Below are 26,920 nucleotides of genomic sequence, written 5' to 3'. Positions count from 1 at the left end.
TGTTCAAGTAATATATTTTTCTAATTTTCTTACAGGCCACACATATGGGGGAACTGTTGCAGAGGTGTTCACTGACCACAACAGACTCTCCGCTTCCAGGAGACAGATAGTCTGGTGTCATTCTTATTACATTCGCTTGATGGGCTTACTACACCAACTGTAAGTAACTTATTCTTCTTGCTCTTGGCTTAGTGTTAGCTAGCATCCACAGATCGATTGTTCTAAAAAAGTAGACGCTTATTTTAATGATGTGGTAGGCACTGTAACTGGGTGAGCAATGGCGCCAAAGGAATGCCAGAATTGATTACTAACTTCATTCATAACCGTACTGCCGTATCCGCCAATTTCTTCCAAGAGGTTGTTATCATCATACAGACAGTGGAGTTTTTTTCATTCTTGTTCTCGCACCGACCCAGAGCAAACCCAAACACACACAAAACGACGTCGAAACACTAATTCGCAAAAAACGATTAACCCCCCGATGTGGCCAGTGCTGAAACACCAAAGTAGCGCCTATTTGATCTTTCCCGATTGTACACGCGCTAGTGGAGCACACAGACACATTCACATCTCAAGCGAACGAGGAAAAATAAATACACATTTCCGTGAGTTTTTTTCGCAAATTTTTGAATGCCCCATTAATTCCAGCAGCCACAAAAAAATATGGCGATCTCGATTCGCTTCACATTCCAGACACTTTTCTAGCAGTGAATAAATAAACAGGCACAGCCAGCCGTAGCAGAGATCGCCTGTAGGAGCGGGAAACATTCTAAGCACCCCACTCCCCTCGTTCTCTCTCTCTCTCTCTCCCTCTCAACCTCACCCCTCCCCCTTTTGTTCCAGACGCAGCGTACCACCCCATTGACAGTGACAGTGAACACAGTGTACCATTCGCGGGGCCCAAGATCAAGATTATGTGTGTCAGTATGTTTCGGTGGAGCAACAGCAGGCCGGGCTCGCGTGTGCTCTTTCTCGCACGCAATTGCTTCTCACTCTCACTCTCTTTCGCTTTTTTTTCTCACTCAACCATTCTCCTTCTCGCTATTACTTTTATCCCCTCACACTCGCAACTCCACGTGAGTATGGCTTTTTTATCACTACAAACAAAGAAAATTATTCAACACAATAAAAAAGCGCACAAGAACGCACCGATTTGACCACACCACCACATCGTAAAAATCAGAGCAAATGAAAGTGAGAGAGGGTATAGTGTTTGCCCCCTTTTTTTTGGGGTGCGAACGTGTAAAGTACAATAAAAACATCCCTCCTCTGCTCTTCTCTTACCTCACCTTCTCATCTTTCCCCAGGGAACATGCTGGTAGCCAGGCGCCAGCAACGCGGATCGCGAAATGATTCTTCCTTCTCCTTCTGTCCTTCTCTTCCCTGCCCCACATTTTGATACAGTAATTTGGTGCTCTCGTTCACTCGCCGCTTGCTTTGATATTAGGCTGCTTTAACCGACGCACGCACTTATACACAAAGAGCCAAAAGTGTGTATGTGCCTTCTTTTTGCAATATGATTTCTGCCCGCCAATGTGTGCGATTCTTTCGCGATTCTGCCCCCACTCAGGAGGTTCCTTAGTTTTCACCCGATTGGCAGTGGGGTTTTCTTCTAAAACATGTACCTCTCCAATACCAAAGTGCGTGCCCGTGTGTGTATGAGTGCGTGAGTCTGTTTGCCCGATTTCCGTTATCGCGCTCAACTTGCCCAAACTCACTGGGGTAGGCTTTGTGGGGCGTGCATTTCAAATGTTGGTCAAATGCAGTTTCACCCCTTACGTTTTTTTTTTATCGCAATATGTGTCGGCTTCGTTTTTTTTTCTATGGGGGATGGCTGCGGTATACTCTGATTAGAAACGACTACGTTTGCGCAGAGTGATAAGCAGCTCAATCCAGCGTTAGTCATTCGATCGGTGTCTCCAAAGTCACAAAATTGCAACTTGTAAACACGCTTGATCATGTAATAACAATTGATCATAGCAACCGAGGAGAGTAATAGAGCAAACGCCGGAGAAAGGAAAGAGAGAAGGGAAATGGGAGGGGGGGGGGGAGATTCGCCTTTACCTAATTTTCAAAAAAATTGCGTTTGTGCCGCTCATTCATTCAACTAGCCAACCCCCCTCTCCCCTTATATACCCTTCCTTCCCGTGCTACCAACACATCGACAAGATTAGTTCCTTGTATTGAAAAGGAAAAACGTTCTTAGGCGTTTTGCGTTTCGCACTAAGCGCGCACCTTATTTTCCAGCCGTCCGGCCCACCCCTCTGGGTCGGTTGTGGATGAGTCTGTGTGTGTGTGTCAGTAACAAATGGAGCAGGGGAATGGAGAAAAGGGTAAAACGCTTCGCGCACCAACACTGTGGTAACACGTGCGTCTAGTAGCCTCCGCATAGCCGACAGCAAATAGAACGAGATAGCAGCACAGTACGGAACGGGTGAGCGAGATATATCTTTTGTGCAACGACGATGATGATACGCAAGTGTGTGAGCGCGTGTTTTGTTGCGTTTTAGCTTTTTTTTATTCTGTTGGTATTGCCTTGGAAGATTTGTTGTTTTTTTTGTGTTTTGCGTATTCGTATGCGACACATCGCTTCCCGTTTCGCATTTTGCGTGTAGCTGTATGTGCGCTTGTGTGTGGAGCTACAGTGATGAACACGTGGTCGGTATCATGATGGGGAATAAGGTGGTGGGATGAATTTATTTTGGTATTTTCGTTTGCAATTTTTGATACTTGATTCCGCTAATAAGAAAAGTAGAAAACTTTTAAACCATTGTAAAGAGGAATTATTTGCCCTTAATTGCAGTCGGCAGAGTTCTACTTACCTCTCATTACGAGTTCAAGTGGAGTCCTCCGTTATAAATTTACAAGTGACATAATCGTAAAATACTGTTCATAAAATGTTTAAATAATTTATGTATGCCTAGCATAAGCCTAGTTATAAGCAAAATAAAGAATTGAATGAAAAAAAATCAATTAAATCTACGTTTGATTGCTTTTCGTCTCACGCATAGAAAAAAATCAATATCGAACATTAAAAATATAAGCTTCACCCTTTGTTAATAAATTTTAATCACTCTCGATCAGCCCGGCTGCTGCCTTTTTCTGTCCGTCACTGTAAACCGCCACCAGTCTCAATGCGAATATCTCCCCCTTGCGAAAACAGTAGTATGAGAAACGAACCGGCACGGTTCTGTGTGCGCCAGTATGGGTTGGCCGGCAAAATGTGTGGCGATCTTTCTGTGCGTCGCTGCCCGTGCTCCCTTGCCCCTTTCCTTTGTTCCGCGGCTTAGACTGCTGGACCCGGTACGACCCCTATACGTATACAGGCAACGGGCTGACAGTGTGTGTGTGTGCGGGGGAAGAGCGGTGGTAACCGGTAGTTCGCGCGTTCTAAAAAATATCTAAATATTTTAGAATCCATCGTCAGTATGTGTCAGTGCGCGACCGTGAAACATACGTACCATCCGTACCTTTGCCTGCCGCTTCGGGGCACTCCGTGTGGAGTGCGGACTGTGTGTGTGTGTGCTAGTTTTTTTTATTCACTTCTTCCTTACCTCGGTCGGGTCGTGGCATAGCGGTGGGATAAATCATTAGCTTTATGGATGCTTAGAATGCGTTCGCGAAGAAAGTGAGAATATTGGGCGTGTGGGGCGTGCGTGCCCCAGTGTACGTGTGTACATCATCATGTGCAAGGCAAGAAAGGAAAGCACAAAGGTATCGCGAAAAAAGCAACAACAACAACAGCACACACGCAAACACAAAGTAGCCACAGCAGCAGCAGCAGCAACACGTATACCCGTCGGCGAACACAAAAGAGAGCGAAAGTTCGGCGCTCGAAACTCGATTCGATGAAAGAAAAAGTTATGCATCATCGGCCGCCCGCATCATATTTGGCCGATTCTTTTGTCTCGCTCGCTTCAATGTGTGGGAGGATGCAAAATTTGGTGCAGTAAAAAGGCGGAATTCAACTTCCGTATCTTGACCGTAGTACCATTCTACTACCACTACTGGTGGCAGTGTTTACTTATCCTTTCGGTGACATTTGTTTTTGATCGATTTGACATTTTCTCATCGAAGAAGCATAAAAAAGCGCGGTAAACAAAGCGACAGACAGTACCAAACCGGCCTGGCCTGATCAGCACACCGTGCAGAAAATCTATGTTTAGATGTTGTTTTATTGCAAATTTTAATTTACCGCTGGCATTAGCGGACGACAGCAGTGTGGATGTTCCCGAACTCGAATCATCGATGGGGTGTCCATTGGGGGATCGCGACAAGTGAGTAGTGAAAAGCTGTGTGAAGAAAAAAAAAAACGGCTCGTCTCGGTTTAGTCTCGTTAGCTCGCTCTCACTCTCGCTCGCTAGCCTCGCTCTGTCAACAAAACTGTGTGGAACGATGGCGCAGCAACAGGCGACACCGGGAAGAAGATTTGGCACAAAAACGTGGGACCTTTTCGCAATCATCATCGAAACCAACAGCACAGTCAAGATGGGAAAAGAGGAAAGAACGCACACACACCCTAAACTAGAGCGCGGTTTAGTGATGCTGTAAGAAACATACAACGATTGCTACGATTCAACCACCGATATTCCTTCTGCTGTGTTGTTCTGGCGCGCGACTATTTGTGTTTAGCGCCGCCGTACGCATACAATTGCACGGCGGTTGTGTGTGTACACGGGGTTTCTACAGATGCGGAAATCACGGCACCACCGCACACGGCAAACCCCAACGTTGTTTATATTATGGGAGGTCCCCCCACCACTCCTTACCCGCTCACACCCTCCCCCCCCCCCCCCTGTGTCCGTCTTGCGTTACACGGTTCAAGTGTGAAGTTCAATAACGAATGCGTAATAATGTAGGATGATGGTAATGACGGGGTTGCCTGTCGCTTTGGTGGTTGTGTGTGTGTGTGTTGCGCTCTGCTACACCAGAAAATACTTCCTCGTGTTGCACAGCAGCAAATGATGCTGGCTGGTATAGGCAGCCCCAATGATGAATGAGTAGTTTATTGAGAAGAATTTTATTCACATTCACGAAAAATTGTGATTAGATTGTGTGTGTGTGTATGTGTGTTTGTGAATGATATTTCCTTTCTAATTCGCAACCACTCTGTGTGCAGTAATTAGCGCTCGCACACACAAATAGAACGGTGCAGCTCCAAGTGCAGTGTGGTGTTGTCACCTTCTATTACAATTAACACACACATCTCAGTAGCAGCAGCAGCCGAAGAAGAAAGTGAAACATAACGGGTGAGAATGAAAACCCAGTCGAGAGTGGTTCCCAGGTTCTTCTCACTACGGGTTCGGTGGGGTCCAGAATCCGGTTTTCGGTGTATTTTTATTTTCCATCTAGTATTGCCCCGTAATACCCACCACGGCGAAGCGCGTGAAAATGCAAGTGTTTGTGTGCGTGTCTGGTGATTACGACACATACAGCTGCGCGAGAATGCGAAATATGCTGGCCTGGCCTAAAGACCTACATATTCCCGATGCTGAGATCCCGAAACGCACGGACAACCGCGTGCGTGCGTGTGTGTGGGTATGTGCGCCTGTATGTAAATCGCAGTATACAATGGGCTGTAGTGTGTACTGAGTGTGTTTGCCCCCGCTGGCAATGATCCACTGCTGTGAAATGAGTGTTTTATAGTGCACAAGTGTGAGAAAGGGACGGTCTGTGATGAGCCAGATAAGTGTGTGAGTGGGGGCGCACGCGCTAAACGTTCTACTGTACCCAATTTTTTGGTGGAGAAGATGTTGTTGCTGTTGGTGTACGACATACTTTTTTTTGTTCGTTGTTACACCGTCTGGCTACATAACATTCTGCAGATTCGATCCAATTCCTGGAACGTTTTGAAGCTAACTTGAGTGGATTACGTATCGGTGTATGTGTGTGTGTGTCGAGCAAAGCATGTGCTTTTTCGGTGTTGATGTTGTTGCGGATGGCCCCAACCTTGCACGGGTGGGAAAATGGGCAGGACAACCTTCGCCTTTGCGCGCGCGACCCTTCTTCGTGTTTTCTTTTCGGGTTTTTTCCCCCGAGGTGATCCTGTCGCTGTGTTCCAGGCTGTGCTGGGGCACACCGAATCAAAACATCGGCAGACGAATTTGTGCCGACGTTCCTGCTGGGTGGTGTTGCTACGTTTGCGTGCGTCCATGGTGTCACGGTGTGCGGTAACACAGGAACAAGCCTTTTAAATGTTCAACTCACCGAAAAAAGGTGTCTGTGAAGAGCAAGATTCGATCTAGTAAGTGTTTATAGTGCGAATGGTCAAATGCTATCGTAGTAGGCACGTCCGGGTAACGCATGTAACGCGTGCGTGTTTGCGCGTGTGTGCGAATGTGTGTAAATAGTAAGGTGACAGATTTTGACCAGTGAGATACAAGCGGAGCTATTTGTTGGCCGTTTTGTTACCGTTTATCAGTCGGTTTTTATCACAAAAATACACACGCAGGCGTGCATAAGTGTGTGCGTGTGCAGTGAAGAGCGTGTGCGTTTACATGTATCGCAGCCAGTGTTTAGATTTCCCACGCGCCTGAACGGTGTAGTAGTAGCATTAGCCGGGATGCTTCGTGTTGTAGGTCACTGTTTCAATGTGTCACTTCTCGGGAGCTATGCAGAAGCAAGTGAGCCGCACTGAAGTGAGCCATCAGTGAGAAAAGAGTTTTATCGTCCGGTGTGTTTTTGTTATCAGTGACCAACAAAAGTTTCGATGGAGTATCTTTCAGTTATGCTGAAGGAGGTTTAGAAGAGGCAGAATATAACATAAATTGTGTTACCCTTGAGTTGTTGTTTTGTAAAAAAAAATAGGAAAACTGGTTTACTGTTTTGTGGGTGTTAACTAATCTTCTTCTGATTAAAATATTTGTGTGTAATTTTTCTTTAATTTTCTTTTTATTTTATTCAGTATAGAAGTGTAAAAAAGTGTACAATTTCGCTTAGTGTGTGTGGAAAAGAAAATGCAACAATGTGTGAAAACCTACCTGTATGTTGCGGTCGCTCTCTTCCCAGTGTGAAAGCTTTTTCCGAGTGAAAATACGTAAAAATGGTATGAAAAAGATAGTTCTAGTGTGTATACATAGTGTGTGTGTGTGTGTTGGGTGGTTACACTGGCTTTTTATGCGTTATCTGTAACGGCACGTGTTACGCATTCGTTTTCCTGTTACATTTACAGAGCGAGATAGAGAGCGAGTGAGCGTGAGAAAGCGTTACTATGCGTGTAACGCGTGCGATCGTTACACCTGTCACGGTGTGTTCTATTTTTCGGTGCATTCGGTTTCTCTCCCCAAGTAACAGTCGTGGTGGTGGTGGTGGTGGATGGTGGATGCAACAATGCATCCAGGAGGAGGCGTTGATCGCTTACGACCTTGAACTATATACTTGCGCAGTATGGTGTGCCACGCGTCCTTTCCATCGCCCATTGCCATCGTGCGTGTGTTTGTGTGATCTGGTGCAGTAAAGTGCACATCACTACACACCGGGTGTGCAACTGCTGCACACTGACCGTGGCCCAATTGGAGTCCCCCCCCCCAGATCCCAAAAAAGGATCCCTGCTCCAACGTACAGCATCCAGCGGGAGAGCGAGAGTTGTGAATGAGTGTGTGTGCTTGTAACGAGTCTATCGACGATCTAGTTCTGGCTGTTCCCCATTTTCTAGGTCCCCGGGTTGTTGTAAACGAGGCTTGTTGCGTGTGTGTATGTGTGTGGTTGCACTGGAAGTGGCCAATGGAGATGGCTTTGTAAATCAGGTCCCAACGCGATGTAGAAGTGCAGTGAGCAAAAGGAAGTACTAGCGACAGGGTTGGCATATTGGTTGGCCTTTGTCCTGATGTCCGTGAAAGGATTCAGTTACAGAGAGTGTGAGTTAGCAATGTAAACGTGTCCCGGGGGTGGCCTGGGTAAGCAACGAATGCAAAATTCCGTTCGGAATCAGTTTGGTACAACACACGAGTGTCCTAATTATTGGCCCTCCAATTCGCCAATTTCCCAGGTGTGCTCCGCCATTCGAACGCCAAGTGCAGTCAAGGGCGGTTGATACGAAACGTACGGCTTTCGAAGGAAGAATTAGTGATGCGCTAGTGATGAAGTTCTGTGATTTTGTTACTAAATGTGATTTTGCATGCAACATCCTAATGTTCTATTTCATTATTCTATCCCAAAAGTCCTAGTCCAAGTGCTCGTGAGTTGTTCCTGCGGGAAGAAGAAGAAGAAGTGTACAAAAATCGTCTCACTAATATCGCAAAAGTCGGTGTAAAGTGTGTGTGCTTGTGTTAGATGTGCATGTAAACGAAAACAGAGAAGAAAATCAAACAAATCAATAGTTGAAACGCCAACTAATCCCCGGGTAAAGCCGCCTCGAGAGATGCACGAGGAAGCGACCTCAACGGCTAGTTCGTCCTCGCCCAAAACGGCCTCGAACATTGTGTACGCAAACGGTGTGGGTATGTTGCTTTCCACCTCACCGACACCCGGTCCGGGCGTGACCTCTTCCTCCACCTCGACCTCGTCCACATCTTCGTCGGCTACGTCATCGACATCCGCGGCCAACCTGTACGATGTGGTTGTGCAGCAGCAAGACCTGCTGCTCCCGAACAGTCATCACAGTGCGACCTTCCACAGTCATCAACACCATCTGCAGCAGCAGCAGCAGCAGCAGCTACACCATCAGCAACATTCCCAGCAAGCGTTACAGCACGTAACGTCCAACTTGACGTCAGTGGCTACCAAAATAATAACCGTCACCGGGACCGGAATGGGCGGCACTGGGTTGCATCAGGCGATGCAGCAACACCACCATTTGCAGCATGACCATAGCCATGCTCACCAGTCACAGCACCATCACAACCATCTGCATCATCATCAGCAGCAACAGCAGCAGCAGCAGCACCATCAACATCATCAGGTGCATCACGTACAGACGCAACACCATCAGCCAAGTTCCTCCACGAACGTGATCGTGCCTGGCGCGAGTCACGGTTCCACCCTGCTGGTGCAGGCTAGCTCCAGCGGTGTATCCGACCTTCTGCTCGGTCAAGATCCTATAACTACCACCACGTCGACAGTGGCCACGACGGCCACACTGATCGCACTCACGCCCGACGATGTGGTAGAGTCCGTGATCGATGGTCGCGTTGTAACGGCAACGGAAGAGGACACACTGCTCAGCAGTCTGGCCGGCGCCTCGACCACCTCCTGCACTGCCGACGGTGGCGGTGTGGTGGACGAGGTGGACGAGCATGTCGTCACGATGGTTAATGCCGATGGGACGCTACTCGGCTGCGTTGAGCCGTTACACCCGTCGACACATCAGCATCAACATCATCAGCAGCCAAGCTCCTCGTCGTCCAGTATTACGATCGTTTCGGAGGAATCCATACTACCGCTAGGCGTTGTTGCTCCGGCGTCCTGCGTGCTAGCGGTAACGACACGATCACCCGCCTCGTCCACATCTTGCTCCTCCAATTCGACACCCTCGTCATCATCGACATCTGCAGCAGCAGCAGCAGCATCGTCTTCGTCGTCCTCGTCCGGCGTATCTACGGTTCCTCTGTCCTCGTGCTCGATCGGTAGTACCTCCACTACGGCGACGACGGCCGTTGCGGTTGCGACCGTCGGCAGTAGCGGAGGCCATACCGGTGCCGGGTCCGGTGCGGCCGGCGTCGTTATGTCCGCCCTGTCGGTAAATAACGACGCGGCACACCTCACCGAGGAGATCGAGATCAAGATCCCGGAGGAGGACGGTGCCAGCTTTGATGAGGATTCGGACGGTAAGTGAAAAGCATTTTCTTATTTTATGTTTCTTAAATGCGTTATATGAACCTTCCTAATAGCCGTTTCTCAGTATCGATTGCGAATGCGACTGTCTGCCGTGTTAAACAAAAATTGATATAATTATTTCAGAATATAGTTTAAGCTAGTTTTAAGAGTGGAACTATTTTGCGAAATAAAGCCATTACTTCAAGCTGTCATATTACTGGATCTTTTCCGATAGAATCTGTCAAAGTCTTTCAAGATGTCTTTCTTTCTGGACGAAACGAAGAAGAATTGATCAGTTGGACAGCAAATTGCTATTACAATATTTGAGTTTTTCTCCAAGCAGTTATGAAGATCGATGTCTCTGAGGATGAATCTCTATTCCATCATTAGATTTCTGTAATGGTCTTGTCTCACCCATTACTGTAATGGTGGGGATAACAAGGGAAGCGAAGATTCAGACATCTCCATCTCGATTATAACGCTTTGTAACGCTTGTTTGCGTATGGTTTCGTTTTTAATAGTAATGCTGAGTGCTTTTCCATAGTAAGTGTTTGTGTTCTTATACTCAGTTCACGGGCATCATTGATTGTTACCAGAATTCTTGTTTTTCGATTCTACACAAAATATCGATTCGAAACGATATTTCATTCGTCGTCAAGCATTGTCAGCAAGCTAGTTTGGCTGGGTCAAATGAAAATAAAACAATTTACAACCAACTCGCAGGACACAAATTGCGTCAAACACGAAATCTACATAAACGGGACCCACCGAAAATCAATTCACGGCAGTAGCAACTGGGAGCACCTTTGGCTGTTGTGAGCACCGATTCTTCGCATGAAACCTTTCAAACCCGCCCCGTAGGCAACGCGAATTTTACCCATATTTATTGTGATAAAACTTCCGGTCACTGGCGATGGGTTCAGTTTTCCATAAATAGAACTTGCTCCAGCAACATTTTGGGCCAGCAGCTGCTGCCCCCAGCGTGAGTTGGGCCAGAATCGCGTCCAGTATGCGTACGCATACAGGCACACACTATGTAACGTGTGCTCACACCTACACCCGGCCAGTACGGTGGACACAGATCGATACCGAGCCGCGGAAAAAGCAATTCCTTCGGAAAAAGCTTGTGGCCTGCTGTCCGGTTTTTCCCGAGAACGGGGCGAACCGTTGGTGAGGAAGTTGTGCCATGCCCTAGCAAACAAACCTTGCCCTAGTGACAGTGTACCCAAAACCCTAACCTCAATACACCAACGTTGAACTTGACACCGTACGATCCTTGAGCGACTCCCCCTCCACTGGTGGGAAGGGTGGGATTTCGGTACACGCACGGCACACTCTTGCTCCTGACCTCCGGAATGGTTCTATGTTGTGCCTACCGGCCCAAAAAGAGTGTGTACGTGTGTGTGAGAGACATCCTCCACTATAACAAACACATCCACAATTCCGGCCATTACTAAATACTCCGATGGTCCGACGGTTGTATGGCTTGAGCTCCCCGTTTGGCTACCATGGAAATGGTCCTGCGTGGAAGCCACACACTGTGCCGAGTATACATAGCATTCCTTCCCTGTCACACCCATTGCGATTGTTGGAAAAGCGCGGAAAAGAGAGTTTTCTCTCTCCCCCCCACTCCCGCTTCTCCGAAAGTACGGTACCGAACAGACCAGATTGTGTCTCTTTGTTGCTAACCGAAACTGCTGTCGAAAGTAGGTCAGCGACGCTTCCTCTGGGCGGGCCGGTCTTCCCACGTGCGTTCTTCGTCTGGTCGGGGGGGTGTTCATGCTCCTTTGTGGTTCGATCACACCGAGCGTCCACGTGTAGTAGGGATGGATTTGGTGCCTTTGCTGAGGTTGTGTGGCACAGCTATCCATCCTTTCGCTGTTCCGAATTTTTACGTTGACCTAGTAGAAGGTTTTGTGCGTCATCAGAGCTTGAGAGTTGTGCCTCGCTGTTGTTGGTGGCTACATCAACTACCCTTATAGTGAAAGTATCGATTATGTGGTGTTCTGTGGGACTATGGAAATTAGTACAGAATATTTATTTTAGATACTGGGAATTTTTATGTAATTTAACTTGGACCTTAAATACATTCTATATTAAACCCGAAGAATGCAGATATCCATCTTAGCATACTAAGACTAGCGTTACTGGTGTAACGCTTTGCTTGACAGCTCGCACACTGTACGCGCTAGTGAGCGTTAGCAGCTGTGAGCGGTCACCAACTCACCAACAACAGCTCACAACAGCGTTCACGTTGAGGAAGTAAATAACCCACTACTAAGCCCGGTGCCCTAGACCCGAGCGCATAAAGGGCACTTACTTGACCTTAACCAATATCCTTGCCACGGGTGCGGCGTTACCTTTTTTGCTTTCCATCCAACATCCTTCACAGTGACCCGAAAAATTGGATGCCTCCTGTGCATCGGTGTGAGTGTGTTGAATCTGTTCGTTGTGCCAGTGTGCCAGGATCATCCCGGTGGTGCGCATGTCTACAGTGTCATGTAGTGAAAACCCCCGCCGTGTCGGTGGAACTTAAAGCGTGTATAAATAACGTTCCGGGTTGCTGCTGCTACTGGGAAAGCGATAAACAGCGACCTAACACAAGGACCTTTTGCATGCGGGAGGGCTCGCTGTGGGCCCCATCCAACCCTCTTATCAGACACCGGTGGGGTTGAAGTTCTTTCTCGGTCTCACTCTCTCTCTCTCTCGCACTCTCTCTCTCTCTCTCTCTCTCTCTCTCGCACTCTCTCTATCTGTACAGCGGTTTTTTCTCCGCCAAACACACAGAACAGACTCCGCCCTGTTTGATGCGCGCGTGGCACTAATCAGTGTGTGTGTGCGGGCGGATGATGCAATCAAGGGGGAGGAGGGGAGTCTGGTGTGTATGTGCGTCCTCCACCTGCTCGTGACCTACTTTTCGCGTATCACAAAATGCAATCGTGTGTCTCGATTTCCTGCCAGAACCAGCAGCGGGTTGTTGGAGGGAAGGCAGCCAGCAGCTTGGCGTTCGGTTCACCGTTTTGGGGCAAATTTCTCGTTTATCTCGCGTGCATTTTGTTTTTTTTTTTCGTTGTTTCCTGGCAAAGGATTCACAAAACGTGAATGTGTAATCATTCAGCGTTCCGGGTGCATGATGACGCAAAATTCGTTTGCGCCTCAACTCACCCCCATTTTGACCCAGTTTGCTTTTACTCTCGGTGTGTGGGCTGTAGTAGTAGGTGATTGAATTTTAATTTAAATTTCCGATCGTGATGGATGTTAAACATCAGATTGCAAAACTACCGAGAGACCGATTTGATAGTGCAGGGGGAAAGCCGAACGGAATGCGGGTTCTCGCAGGCGCAGAGTACAGCATGAAGGGCTTCAAGCTCAATATTGTAGCCCACCTGTTGATTGTGCAATGATGATTGATAGCGGACATATTTAAAGCTTCCTTTGCTGAACTTTCGATCATCTTGATTCATGCTGTGTGTTAGGGCGGTGCAGGGTTTTAATTATGTACCGTGATAAGAGAGAATGCTCAGACGAACTTAAAGCTGTCAATTTTATCTCCATTTTTATGGATTCATTTAATGGAAACTGGTATCTTTGTAATGAGTGCGTAAGACTTAATTGTTTGCAGTGACGACTTTAATTAAATTTGTGACATCTAGGAATAAGACTGGACTTGACGCCTACCAATAATTCTTCATTCTTACTTTAGAATATTATTACTTACTCTCTAGAATCTATAATGAGTAGTTTACTGGGTAATTACATTTCATTGGAAGATAATGATAATGAAGATTATTTTTTTCTACGACTCTGGAAGCTTGGTGATTTCATATTTATAAAATAATTCATGCTAAGAATGTGTGTTGAAATTGTTTGCTTCATTTTTTCTTCATTTCAACTCTTCAATTTTGACGAAAAGCAATAAGCCGCCTTTCGAAATACAGCTTCAAATAATCTTCCAATCAAATGTTACATGAGAATCTTCAGTAGTAGCTGTAGTGTAGTGTAGCTAAGTGAATCCCATGAAATCCAAATTTCATCCAAATTTGTCTAGCTGTTTTAGAAGGAATTAAGTTTAAGCACCAGAGACACTTCTTCTTCTTTGGCACTACAACTCCCAGAGGTCTTGGACTGCCATGTCTGGCATTCTTGACTTGACTTTGCAGGAGAGTAGGAATGTTTCTCAGCTGATGTTTGCTAACCATGATCACCCAACAATCAATCGCATCAATCTCATTCCAAAAATCAATCTAAACTTTTCTCCATTGTATGTCAGACGAATTTTGTCATCTACTTCTACTACATAGCAATCAACCCAATACAAGCTCAAACGAAGGGCAAATGAATAATTAATCAAAAAAACTAAATTATTTTGCAACCCAAATTTATATCCCCTCCTTTTTCACCTTTTATTTATTTTCAAAAAATCTCCAAGACGAACATTCTAGAATCGATACGTAGTTTGTAAATAGCATCGTTCCACTTCCTGCCATAATGTTCGAACTAATTGCTAGGAAGACTCGCGCTCCGTTTCCTTTTCCGGACCCTCTCAAGCAGCCTCACTACCGCGGGGTGGTTATAAACCGGGAATCACGTGCTTGGATTCCTTTATGTGTGCGCGCGCGCGGTCGGTCCTGCTTCGGGGTTCTGCTTTCCCGGCTTAGATCCGGCCGTCTTTGTTCGTGCGAGCACCACCACTTCCTTGTTTTCGGCTTGCCGTGGCATGGCAGGAATTCACTTTCGTCCAGCCGGTTCTCAAGAACCGGAACCGGTTTTTACCCCTTTTTTTGAATGGCGTAAAGTGGCGATAGCGGTTGGGCGGAGGGGTGGTAGCGTCCGGGGTGGGTTTGGATGGTTTCGCGATCCGCTATACTCGGCGGATGCGGATGATTTCGGTGCGAGGTGTGGAGCTGGGAATGGAGACACCCGGGGTGGGCTTTGAATCTTCTTCCTTTTGTTTCACCCATACCTTTGGGTGGTTTTCTTACCGTGGAAGGAAGATCTAGCAGCACTATTCTTCTTGCACACTGATGTGTGTGTGTGAGTGGTGTACGAATCAGAAGGCTGTAAACACACACACACACACACACACACAAACAGAAAAAACGGTGGCAGAAACATGGTGTAAGCAACCACCAGAGCAGCAATAAAACGAACTTAGAGGGTGAATTGTGCGAACTTCCGGCTGGTTTTGGGGGTAGGCGCGAAGCAAAAAAAAGGTAGAGGGGGATGGGGAGGTGGGGTGAGAAAAACGCGAAGCATAAAATTAACGGCGCTCTGAAGGAATGGGAATCAAAACATAGGGCAAAAATGTACTCGCGCCTGTTTGTTGGCTGTGTTTGTGTTTATTCATCTGTTTTATCTGAGTTTCGTGTTCACAGATCGTTTACTTTCGTTACTTGGCTATTTGCTTTAATTATTCTCCTTTTTGTATTGCATATGATTAAAGCGAAATTTATATTTATTATTATAAAAGTTTATATTTTTTAGTAGAGAAAAATCACTGCTTTAATAATTTCTTTATTTAAATATTAAGTACAAAAAAAGGATTAAAAAGTCAAAGCAGCTAAAACGAATGAATTTTCTTGTTTTTCGAAGGTGATAAATCGATATGTACACAGTTGGACAAAAATAAATCATGGCCACGGCGGGGAACAGCTTTCCGATAATGCTATTCAAAGCTCACCCGATCCAGCACGGGATCCAGCACGAAGGAGAAAATGTCGTGCCAAGGGGACATAAACGAATGCAACGTTATGTAAAGCTTGGGTGTACCATTCGAAGCTCCAGAATTCGATTGCTTTTTCTGCAAAATATTTGGCTTTTGTAGTGTCTAGATTCCAATTTTACAAGAATGGGTGGCTAGACGAGATTCAGCGTATCAGAATTCGATTGATTTTTCTACAAAAGATTTAATTTTTGAAATATTTAACCTACATTTTACTGGTATTTCTCTCCTAATCCTTAGTTGTAACAGTAAGATTGTGACCATAATATTTTTCACAGGTCTTTAATTTGATCCCTTTTATTATATCTTTTTGCCTCTCGCCTCACTGTTGAGATTTTTATTGTCTTAAGAATTTCGCTACCACTTACCGTTACGACTCGTTTTGCATACGTTACACCGAACGTTTTTCCCCCCCCTTAGCGCCCGTTAAGGCTCGAAACCACTGCACCAAACACGTCTGCTGATCCTGCTGCAGGCTCCCGCATCCCGCATTTCGTATGCATACACAACGCCCCAGACACGGACCGACGACGGTGGCCCCTGCATTGACAATAAGGGCGTCCGAAGATGCATTTTCCAATTCCAATGTATATGCAAGTGTAGCGAATGCCCGGGACGCTCGCTCGCTTTCTGAAAACGCCTTCAGACAGCTTTGGAAAAGAAAAGATCTGGCTTTATAGCTAAACCAGATTAAACGCTTATATAATGCCATAAATGTGAATCACGGTTTATAGTGCCATTTATTGGGTATTTTCTCTTTGCGGAAGCAGCAGCGCAAGCGAGTTTCTCCACAAATGGGAAACACCGTTCTGTTAGAGCACGGTGCCTGCGTACTTCCAATCACCCTTTTACCCCCTTTGCGTTTGCCGTTCAAAATCCGGACGCACGCTCGAACCGCGCTTTCAAGGTGAACCGGTAGCTGTTTGCCGGTTCGGTCCATTGCTTCTTTGCCGCGGCCGAGTCTAGCTCTCTTCCTTGTTTCGATGGGTTGAAGGAGGAAAACAAAAAAAAAAAAAAACAACTACAGACACATGTACCACTCTCACATCTGTGCGGCACGACGCGTTTACTCGATGTGTATGGCCAAAAATGGCTTTTGATGTTTGTATGCTAAATGGCCGAGCAGCGTTAAATGGGCGTTCGGGAAACAAAAACAACAAAGGGTGTAACATTTTACACAATGTCGCGATCAGCGAGCACTGGATGTAAACAGTGTCGAGCGCCATCAGTCCGTTACTTGGGCCGATAGGGAAATGTGGTGTCTGGTAAGAGTTGCTGTCCAGGTTTTCCTGAACAGTTCCTTAGGTTAACTTATATCAATTTTGGTCTAGATATTCTAGTGCCATGAAGAGGAATTTGTGTCAGAGTTCTTCAATGTGTCAATAAAAGCTGGAAGTACACTCGACCTCAGAAATTTACCTCAGAACAATCTTGCCATGTTTATGACTCATAAGCGTGACGTTATACTACCTGAGTACCTGAGGTTTCGTGGGCTAAAAGGGGATGTAACTTGATAAACAACTCTGTGAGAAATTGTTTCTCATTAGTTTCCTGCTGATGCTCTCCACTACCTATAAATCGTACCCGAATCGCCTCCAACGAAAATGACATAAAGAACGATTTGATTTCTAGCGTTCTGTTCACCCTCACTGCAGCTTATAGCTAATGGATAATGCATGTACGGAAATAAACGTGTATGGTAGCGAGGAGCTCTACGAACAGAGCCAAACACCCCTCCGGAACAACCGGCATTAGTTGCTACTACCCAACTTTTGAGAGCCAGCTTTTCGATCGATGCTGAGTAGACGACGACCACCATCAACAAGAGTCACAGTTACTACGCACCCATACAAGCGTGTACCCTTGCATCTGTTGGACACTATTCGCTCGGCTCTCGGTTAAGAGCTCCGGCCAGAAACCGACTCGCCTATAGTTCCGGGAGGTATTCGGGGGTGAATTTTTATCCCCCCCCCCCTTCTCAACTCGAGGTTTACTGTCGCTGTCGTTGTAACACCAGACTGACCATAGTGTGATAGTGTAGTGCATCCCAGGTCGGAGAGCGGGAGAGAATATGAGAGCTCTGGCGTTCATCGGGGGGTTCTTAGAGATCCACCCTGTGTACGCGTGACATCCCAACCGAATGATGCAAACTCTTGGGAGGTAGAGCTTGTTGTAGAATTTGTTGATGGGGCGGCTGTGAGTTTTATTTTATTTATTTGCTATTAGCCGTGGCGTAGATGGGCAAGGAATTTTCGTGAGCAGACGCAGGTGAATCGGATATTACGTTCTAGGAAATAACAGAGGCGAATGTTGCATTTTTGGGGAGTAATAGTTATATTTTTTAAATTAAATTTTATAGAATTTTTATGATGCTTTTACAGTCCATATTTTGAATCTCAATAAATTAATCAATTGAAGATTTTACTGGAGATTCTTATTTTAAATGAGCAACCGAATAGAACATCCGTTAGAATTTTGCACCATGTTTCTCGGTAATTTTTCATCTGAAATTTGTTGAATTTAACTTAAATTTAAATGAAAACTTGACTGAAAGCGGAGTAAATAAATCAAAAGGCCAAAAACAAGCAAGAAACGAGAGTCAACTATTATTTGAAGCATCAACTGTTACATGCAGTTCTGCCGTTGTGCATGACGCTTACCGCGTGGTTCGTGCATCCGCTAAGCAAGTTCCAGCTGTTTCAGATAGATGGCGCTGCAACGAAGCGTTACGTGTGGTTGGTTTAAGCGTTCCATGGTTGACTGATGGTTGTTTGCTTTCAACTTGCTCGTAGTCGATTGGTTCAATTTAAATTGATACATGGAATTGTTTTGATTATTTCGATAAAAAATAATTATTTCTATATTATTATGAAATATCTCATGTTAATTTTTTATTGGGTCAAACCCACAGACTGGCCTGGCACATTTTTAGAGCAAATATTTTTAAAGTTAATTTTGGCTATGGATTAATGTGACACAAAACAACTTTCTGTAGGAAAAATAACGAGTGATTTGATTTCTTTTAACGTAATTGAATCATTAAATTATCTTCTTTTGGCAGTGCACAAAGATTTTAAAGGCAGGCTAATCCTTTTCCAACTTCCTTGACGATAGTATTCCCGGAGCTAAAGATCCAAGACTGAAGAAATGCTGTCAACGTAAAAGACTATTGTTTGGATAAATGCAAAGTTTCATAAATATTTTTCAGAGTCATTACTTGTATTGCTGTAACGAAAGCTCAATACTTCATAGAACAAAAGAAATAATGTATACCCCTTCTGCATTGTGCTTCAGAACGATTTCTGTTATACTTTTTCCCTCGCATAAATATTCACTTAATCCGGTCCCACGCCGGTAATGAATTCTATCAGGTGTGAAACAAATCAGCACGTTTTATGCAAATGTAATCATCTGCGATCATTAAGCGACCGTACCGGTGCACGAATTATGATGCTTTCGGTCGAGCCCAAACGAATGAGGCTCGAAAGCCCGTTCTTCTAAAGTTAAGGTAAAATCTACGCACAGGGTCACCCGGCATTAAAGCATCACGCTCTCCATGTGAGTGTGTGTGTGTGTTTCGGTAACGGACAATCGGTGTTAGTGGGTCACCTCGTAACCGTGAACTAGTAACAAATCTGCCAGATGTAAACCGTCATGCCGGCATGCCACCACAGGCCAGGACATTTCGTCCAGTCTTTTCGGACGGATATCCGAGAGTGAGTGCCGGGCCGATGTGTGTGTGTGTGTGTGTGTGTGTTTTTTTTTTACAAGATACAAGATGTCTCTATTTATCACCCTCTCTTTGCTCTACAGGGCAAAGTTCGTCAGGATTTGGAGGTTGGTTCCTGGCCACCATTCTGGCAGGAATGGAGGCACGGCAGGTAGCAATACATCATGTTAAATTTTAATGATAATGGACGGTTTCGAACCGTATGTGGTGCCGTGAGAGCAAACGTGGGGATCTTTGTGGTTTTTCCACACACACACATATCGTGCTCAAGGGACGAATTCTATTCCGGTGACCTAAATTGGACTGCGTGATGTATGGTATTATGCTGCTCCAACTATTGATACAGCGATGGTACGGCATCAATTACTGTAAGCTATCCAGTGTTATTGGTACATTGTTAAAGGAGAAAGGTTTTTTTTCTTCAAATAAGAACCTTTCTTTCTGTTTGGGTTTCTTTTCGGGCCAAGCACAAATTATTACGAATCGATGGAGACGCATGGTGGATCATAATGGGAATTTATTGAATTTTCTCGATTTTTTAAGTAGCATTGCAAAATAATGGAATAAAGTGAATGGATTTTATTGATTTTTCTCTTCTGAAGTTAAAAAAGGATTAAAGGTAGGCAAAGCCAAATTTTAGTCCATAGCTCACATCCAACTCGATACCCTTTAATTTTTTTTGTTTTTGGAGCTTAACTTCTCCACCGTCAGGACTCTCCACGACAAATTCCCCAATCCACCAAGCGAATGTTTACTCTCGGAAAATGAGCACCATCTCGAGCGGAAGAAAATTTCCCCTTTTTAGGAACTCAGTCCCTCTTGTGAATATTGTTGTGCTTTGCGTGGGGAAAAACACAACCGGACGAGAACTCTCTTGGCTGCACGTCAAACCACGCCAACGAGAGGTACAGTCGTACGACGCTGTAGCCTCGTTTTTTCCTCCTGTCGGATGTGTATTGGTGAGTTGCATCGGCAAGTATGCATCGCGATACTTACAACTGCCGCGCATCACACCGTTTTTCTAGAACTAGGTCATGGTTGCAGTAGTGGCAGCAGAAGCAGCAACCACACCAACTCGTCGTTCTATTTTGAACTAAGTTTATCAACTAGCACGGTACGGTACACGCACACGCACACTTACCACCTTAGGAGTGCGCGCACACTCAAGTGCACGGGCGCCATATATGCCTTGGGTACCGGTGTGAAGATTTGGAGCAAACTGTTTTTGCTTGCCCATATGTCAATAGGCGAGAAGCGCCAATGTGCTGCATTTGTGCATCCAAATTGGAGTGTCTCTCTGCATGTATTTATGTGTGTGTGTGTATGGAAAAGGACAGGTAAGCGAGAAGTCGAGCCCTGAAACGAAGGGGGGCTATATTATATGGTTTGCAGAGACGCCAAAACCGTCGTTCGTAATGCACTTTTATTGATCGTGCTCTACATTTGCTGCTGTACGCTATTTGCTTTAGGTGTATTGGTGTGCGGTAGGTTTGATGCAGCAATTCGTGTTGTTGTTGTGTGCTGTTACAAACGGCCAGGTAGAACCATTTGATGGTGGATATGTTGGTAGGCTGCAACACGGTTGAAGGAAAAAAGGAGAACACCAACCAACGCGCATGTTAATTGATTGATAGTTAGCACTGTTAATGTTAATTGAATTATGGGGAAAAGAATAAAAGATTTGGAAGAAACATCTCCCGATTGGAAGAAGATGTAACAAACAATAATAAAAATGGTGGAAAGAAACACCAGGCTTCTCCATATTTATGCCCTGTACTTACACAGGTGGAAAAAAGTATTTTTAAGCTCCTAATTTTTTTTTCCAGCATAAAATTCATGTCATATTGCCTGTCGCTTGACCTTAGTTTTTTGAAAAAATGGAAAATATCTTATAATTATTGGCAGGATGTTTTGAGGCTCCTTATTCATTATTATCCCAGAACACTTGTGTTCCGTTTTCGGAGTTTCCCAGACATTTATTTTTTCATAGCCAAGCTATACTGAAGTTTATTTGAATACATTCGTGTCCCAAGGGAGTTTCATATTTGTTTTAAAGCAAACTTGACTAAAAAATAGTTTTAAGTGTTGTATGTAGACTTTATTAAAGAATTAAACAATTCAACAATTTTTAACAAAACTAAAATACAAGAATATTATACCTGCTAGGTATGATGGGCTTGATTGATCCAACGCTAATGCTTTTACAAAAAAGAAGCAAATCAATTCGTTAAAAATCGACATCACATTACGGCACATGTCACTGTTTATGGTCCATTCTTTATGTGCCTTGGCAGTATTATCTCATGTAGATGATACCAGCTGAGAAGGCATATAAGCAAGGTTATCAGGAAAACAAATTTTCAACCCAGGCTCAAACTGATAACTGAGTTACACAATATTCACTATTTTTAAATGACATTGAAAACAATGTTGGAAATTTATTTGGTTTCTAATAATGACTATAACATTTTTTCTACAATTAATTTTTATCGAGTGATCATAAACTAACCAATGTTTTATATATAAGATATTTTTAGTGATAAATTTAGCTCTCAAATTTTTATAAATATTAATTTATTAGTCTTGTGTTCTTAAATATGTGTAAATATTTTTTTAATAAATAAATATTTATTCTTTAAGTTAGAAAAATCTAACAACCAAAACATCAAACCACTTGAGAATGTGCGTAAGCAATTGCGAGCGCTCTCCCCAACGTAAGAGCGAAAAAGATGGAGCTAGAATCTCACATTTGAGTGCTAAGTTGACCACCCTCAGCACTCCTTCACCCCAAACCCAACCCACCCACCACGAACGAGCTGACCAACGGTAAATCGATTTCGTGGTGTGGTGTCTGGTTTTGGTTGCGACTGTTTCCGAACGGTGGCGCGTCGTCCTTGGCCTACTAACACGCATTCCAACCCGAGCACGGGTGCGTAAGCGAGAGGATGCCCCCAGCGTGAAGGGAACGAGCGAGCGAGAGAGAGAGCAATCTGTAAAAGCGCGTATGCAAAAGGGGAGAGTGACATACGCACGAGACAAGGAAGGCGAGAACGCACGCACAACCGGCCACATCCACAGCCGCCTGATGGAGGAGAGTCCGTTTGTGTAGAACAACATGTGTTACGGACATGATTTTGGTGTGTGTGTAGCGAGTGAGAGAAACCGAATTTGTTGAAAGCGAAGGCGAAAAAAAAACATTTACATTTTGGGGAACAGTGCGTGGCCAGAAGGGATGACGACGCGAAAGAACGAATGAGTGGGAGAGAGCGATAGAAGACGAGTGAGATGGGTGATTCGAGACTTCTCTCATCCACTCAGCCACCCACCCCTTTCTTCAACCCCATCTGCTCACCCTTAAATGCTACGGTGCCATTTACGCATTTTTCTTTCGTCTACCACACAGACACCGATCGCTTGGACCGGTTTTTTTATTGTAGGCTGTTGGTGTGTATAGTGTGCGTCTTTCACTCTCGATTTTTCTTCTTTCGAGGATCGAGCCGAAAAGTGGTGATCGCGTTTCGAAACGTGGCCGGGTAGCTAGAATGTCTGTGCTGTGCTTCAAACGAAGCAGAAGAAGTGGATGGATGCGAGACGGGGATGATCGCGGATTACAAAGAAGATCGCAAGAAGATCGCTTTGTGGACGACTCTCGTACTCCTGCGTTCAATCGTGCCAGCAAAATTCTCAAGAACCTACTTCGTTCCAATGGAACTAGAATAATCTTTGCGCCCTGTATTCCTCAGGAGATGATGTCGCTGGTCGTTAGCGCTGTGTCGCTTCCAGCGTGGTCGGTCACAAAGAAAGTTATTCTTTGTGACAATTTTGCACTGGGATCCCATCTGGATGGATGGATGCGTGCCTGCCTGTGTGTATTTTACACTCGATCGCGCCATTTGTTCTGCGACTTCATACGGTGACTGTTGAAGTGATTGTAGACAATTAAAAATAAATGGGCCATTTATGGGCGGAGGGAAGGATTTTATTCTTCGTTCTTCCCTCGACCCCTATAGCTCGCGATGATCGACGACACTCCTTCTCCCTGCAGACTAGCAGGGTTTGGCAGACAGTTCGGGGTTTGACCGTTTTGATTGACGAAGTGCAGTGTCAATCACGGGTGGAGGACACTCATGGGAAACGATTTCGGGGCGTTTAAAAGTTTGCATAAATGTTGGTCAGCGATTAACGTAACGGTTGAGAATTTTAATCATCGATTGGTGATTCTTGCGAATTGGTGCATTTTAGGGTTTAATATGGCGCACCAAAGATAGTGGATTAAATTCTAGCTGGACCCTCACCCCAGTAGCAGAGTTCGCTTTTTGCACTATGTCTAATAAATCGAAGTTTCTAAAGATCGATATAGGGTAAAATTTTAATCAATCTGTATTTTTTTATAAAGATAAGTAACTATATTTAAAGTAAGATAGTTAATAAGTTAAATTCCAGAATTAAACTAGTATTCTGGTTTCCTACCTTAACTTCAAAGAAATCACTGTTCAATGTCTTTTTTAAATTAAAGCTATTGAACCAATATATCCATTTTGATCAGGATTTCAAGTAAATTGTGATCCTGATGTAAAAACTTCGTACCTACGATCTAGCTGTCAAATTCTAAACAGCTCTTAAAAGCTCATATTTCGAGTATTTGAAACGTCCTACAGTCCAGTCATACAGTGTTCCAGTTAACCTAGTTCTCTTGTATCTTAAATACCAGCTCTTGCAACTAACAGGAAAAGAACTTTACATTAGAGGGCCTTCTTTTTTGATTTTTGATAAGGCTTTTGTGATCTTCCTATAGATCTTGTAATATTTCAGGACGTTGCTACATACTCCAAAATCGAAAAAAACCTCGGTTATTAAATATTTTTCAAATATTTACCAGTCCTCTCAATACTTTCTTCTTCTTCTTCTTCTTCCTTGGCACTACAACCTTGAAAGGTCTCGGCCTACCATTTCTGGCTTTCTGTGACTTGATTTTACCCGTAGCAAAGTTGTCAGCCGTATGGGGAGGCGGCGTGCGGGGAGGCGGTCCGAAAGGGATTTGAACCCCGGCCCTGGCGTGTCGAAGACTGGCGACGCTGTCGCCTCGGCCACTGGACCGCCTCTCAATATTTTATTGGAGTTAAATGCAGTTAAACAGTATAGTTTGCGTAACACGAGATGTATAATACTTCTTCTCCATCTTTCCCGAATGTTGGACTATATTCACTACGCCTGGAAACAGAAGCGTTATTAAGCGTTACAATGAAGACTGTCGAAGGCCTTTCGTTTTTTAAAACTTGGGATTGTAATATCTAGAGTTTTGAATAAGACAGTTAGGGAAGTTATCTTAACTATTTTAAATCAACAACACAATCTGTTTTTCCCACTTCTCGTTTCGTTTCGGGGAGTATCCCACCTCTCGCTTCGTTTCACTTATCAGCGCTGATATTTTATCATTTTTTTTGGGGCAATTGAATTGTTGTTTCACCCGAAGAACTACCCCGTACCAGATGTGACCGGTTGCCTTGTTTAATTACCTGCCGTAAAAATACCTCACTTTATTATGGTATATTACACCCTTCTCTTTCTTTCTCTTCATTCATGCGTCGAAATGAATGATTGAAATCGTACGCTAAGACCCTTAATCTGGTTTTCTTGCTGTTGAATGGGTAGAAACAATCAGTTTACCTACCAAAAAAAAAAAAAAACACCCTCCAAATAGCTCCGTTAATTGAGGGCACACAGGATGTGTAAAGAATAATCCTTTAACCGACTTTTTCTTTTTTTTTTTTTATTCATAAAGAACGGCCTGGCCGTATTGCTCTTTAACCGACTTAATTCCTCCCAAAAATGGAGTAGTGTGCTTGCCATGTTGTACTGGCGTAGCTAATCGGCACTGGGGTATAGAGAGTGAGAGAGTCCTTGCTCGTACGAACGAAGTAATCTGATTCACTGTTGGAACTGGCTATACATAATTCCACGCACCACCGACAAAAAAAAAGTAACACCCGCTCCGTTCGGATTTACGTTCACGAAATCGTGTTTTTTCATCACTTAACTTCTTCGCCTCCACTTCGCTGCCCTCCCTTCCCGACTCGGCACCGTGTGGTCCATGGTAAACATTGACACCAAAACCGACTAACCTTGACAGACTTTTCGAGCAGCCGACTGTTACGGCACCCAGTAGTGTGCATGGCAGCGCTACGTCACTTTGACGTCGATGACGTTTACCGTCAGCATGACGTGTAACCGGTGGGAGGGTCTCTTGAGCGAGGGAGTTTCAAGAGGTGGGCATAATGAGTTAACAAAATAGTTTAAATAACACAAAAGTTACCAAATCAGCTCTATTGCCTTTAGTTGTAATTTTTCTAAAAATACTACACAAAAGAAGGTACTGGACTCGTGTGACTGCCATCAAAACCATTATGCTGTTGAGAGACCTGATTAGATTAGATAATTGCTAAACGAAGAGATAACACCGTTCCACTATAATTATCTTTTTATAGTTCGCGTTTACGTTTTCCAGAGTAGATGCTTTAGGTCTCGGGGGGGTTTTTTTTTACAAAATCTACTATAATATCTACCATTCGCCACTACTATTAAGGCAACGGTATGGATTCTCAAACCCAAAACGCACTGACGCAAATGATGCATTGTAAAAGGCAAGGCTTATAAGAAGAGCAATAAAAAAAAGCAAGAACGGTAACGCAACAAAAACAAACAGAAACCAACGCCGAGGGAGTAAAAAGTACTAGACAACGAAAACACACAGCGAGAGAGAAAAAAAAACAACTACACACAGGACAACAAAAAAAAAAGCCGAGCCATCGGAAAGAACATGGCAGACAGCAGCAGTGGGTAGAGCCCCGGCGTGCCATTAAATGCATTTTATTTACCGTCTGACCATGACATAAATTACATTGTTTTTTCTTGCTGCTGCTGTTGTTGTTTCTGTGCGCCTCACTCTCACTCACCTACTGCATCTTCGCTTCGCTTGACACATACGGTAAATGACGGTGGACACCCTTGCTGTAGTAGCACCACTACCAGAGCCCGCGCCACGCTAGTGACTCGACTCGACTCCACTTGTTACTAATACTGTCGCAGAAAAATCGGTTCGGATGCAGTTTTAGAGACTTTAGCGGTGAAAGAAATCGATGCAAATGTAAGTCGGATGCGTTGGGCCATTTTTGCCCGCGTCCGTCTGGTCTGGTGCAACGATGACACCGGAGCTGACATTTACGGCTAAGATGCGCTCTCACGTAGGGCAAAAGCTGGTAGAAAGAAAGTGAGCTGCATGAACACATCTGCATGAGATGAGATGTTTTTGGTCGTAGAAACACATATTGGTCGCCACCGAGGAAAGACCGGTTTAAAGAAGGCGGTGGATTCTAAGATATTGACTCGATTCTTGTGTGCAAGCAGCGCTGGATCGCGAAAGGATGCTTGTACCAGCAATGGTTGCATTCTTTTTGACTGCAACATCCGCGACGGATGCAGTAGAGATGCGTACGACGTCAGTGACTAACGCCTGGTGGTGTTGCATACACAGTCATGTGTGGGATTTTCCCAACGGCGGTCGCGAAGGTTTGAAGGCGAAGATGAGAAGAGTGTAAAAAAGGTGAAGTTATGTTTCCAGACATCCGGTTTTGAAAGATACGCATGGGTGGGAACTCGAAGTTGATCATGCTCCGGTTGTGATGCTTCTTTTGCTTCGGTCGGTTTGTTTTTGCAAT

At 44.7% G+C, this 26,920-nt stretch overlaps 1 protein-coding gene and 1 long non-coding RNA gene across 14 annotated transcripts in view; one reads left to right on the top strand and one right to left on the bottom strand.

Annotated features, from left to right (window-relative positions):
* Positions 1–3,027: 3,027 nt before the first annotated feature.
* Positions 3,028–3,588, bottom strand: LOC118516375. Its single transcript, XR_004907856.1, has 2 exons — positions 3,462–3,588; positions 3,028–3,390 (listed from the first exon to the last, which is right to left on the bottom strand). It is a non-coding gene; the product is annotated as an uncharacterized LOC118516375 (long non-coding RNA).
* The window catches only part of LOC118516364 (nuclear hormone receptor FTZ-F1-like), a 121,469-nt gene continuing 97,965 nt past the window's right edge, over positions 3,417–26,920 (top strand). Inside the window, exons 1-3 of one of the 13 annotated variants that reach the window (XM_036062202.1) lie at positions 3,417–3,577; positions 6,910–7,045; positions 8,160–9,764. In XM_036062202.1, coding sequence (XP_035918095.1) covers positions 8,360–9,764 — 1,405 coding nt within the window. In that variant the 5' untranslated portion in view covers positions 3,417–3,577; positions 6,910–7,045; positions 8,160–8,359. The other 12 variants (XM_036062200.1, XM_036062207.1, XM_036062203.1 and 9 more) reach the window with 12 other exon arrangements.

This window comes from Anopheles stephensi, unplaced genomic scaffold (genome assembly GCF_013141755.1).
Source record: "Anopheles stephensi strain Indian unplaced genomic scaffold, UCI_ANSTEP_V1.0 ucontig283, whole genome shotgun sequence".
NCBI lineage: Eukaryota > Metazoa > Arthropoda > Insecta > Diptera > Culicidae > Anopheles > Anopheles stephensi.
The sequence above is the reverse complement of the archived record's forward strand: the minus strand, read 5'-3'. Positions and strand labels throughout refer to the sequence as shown.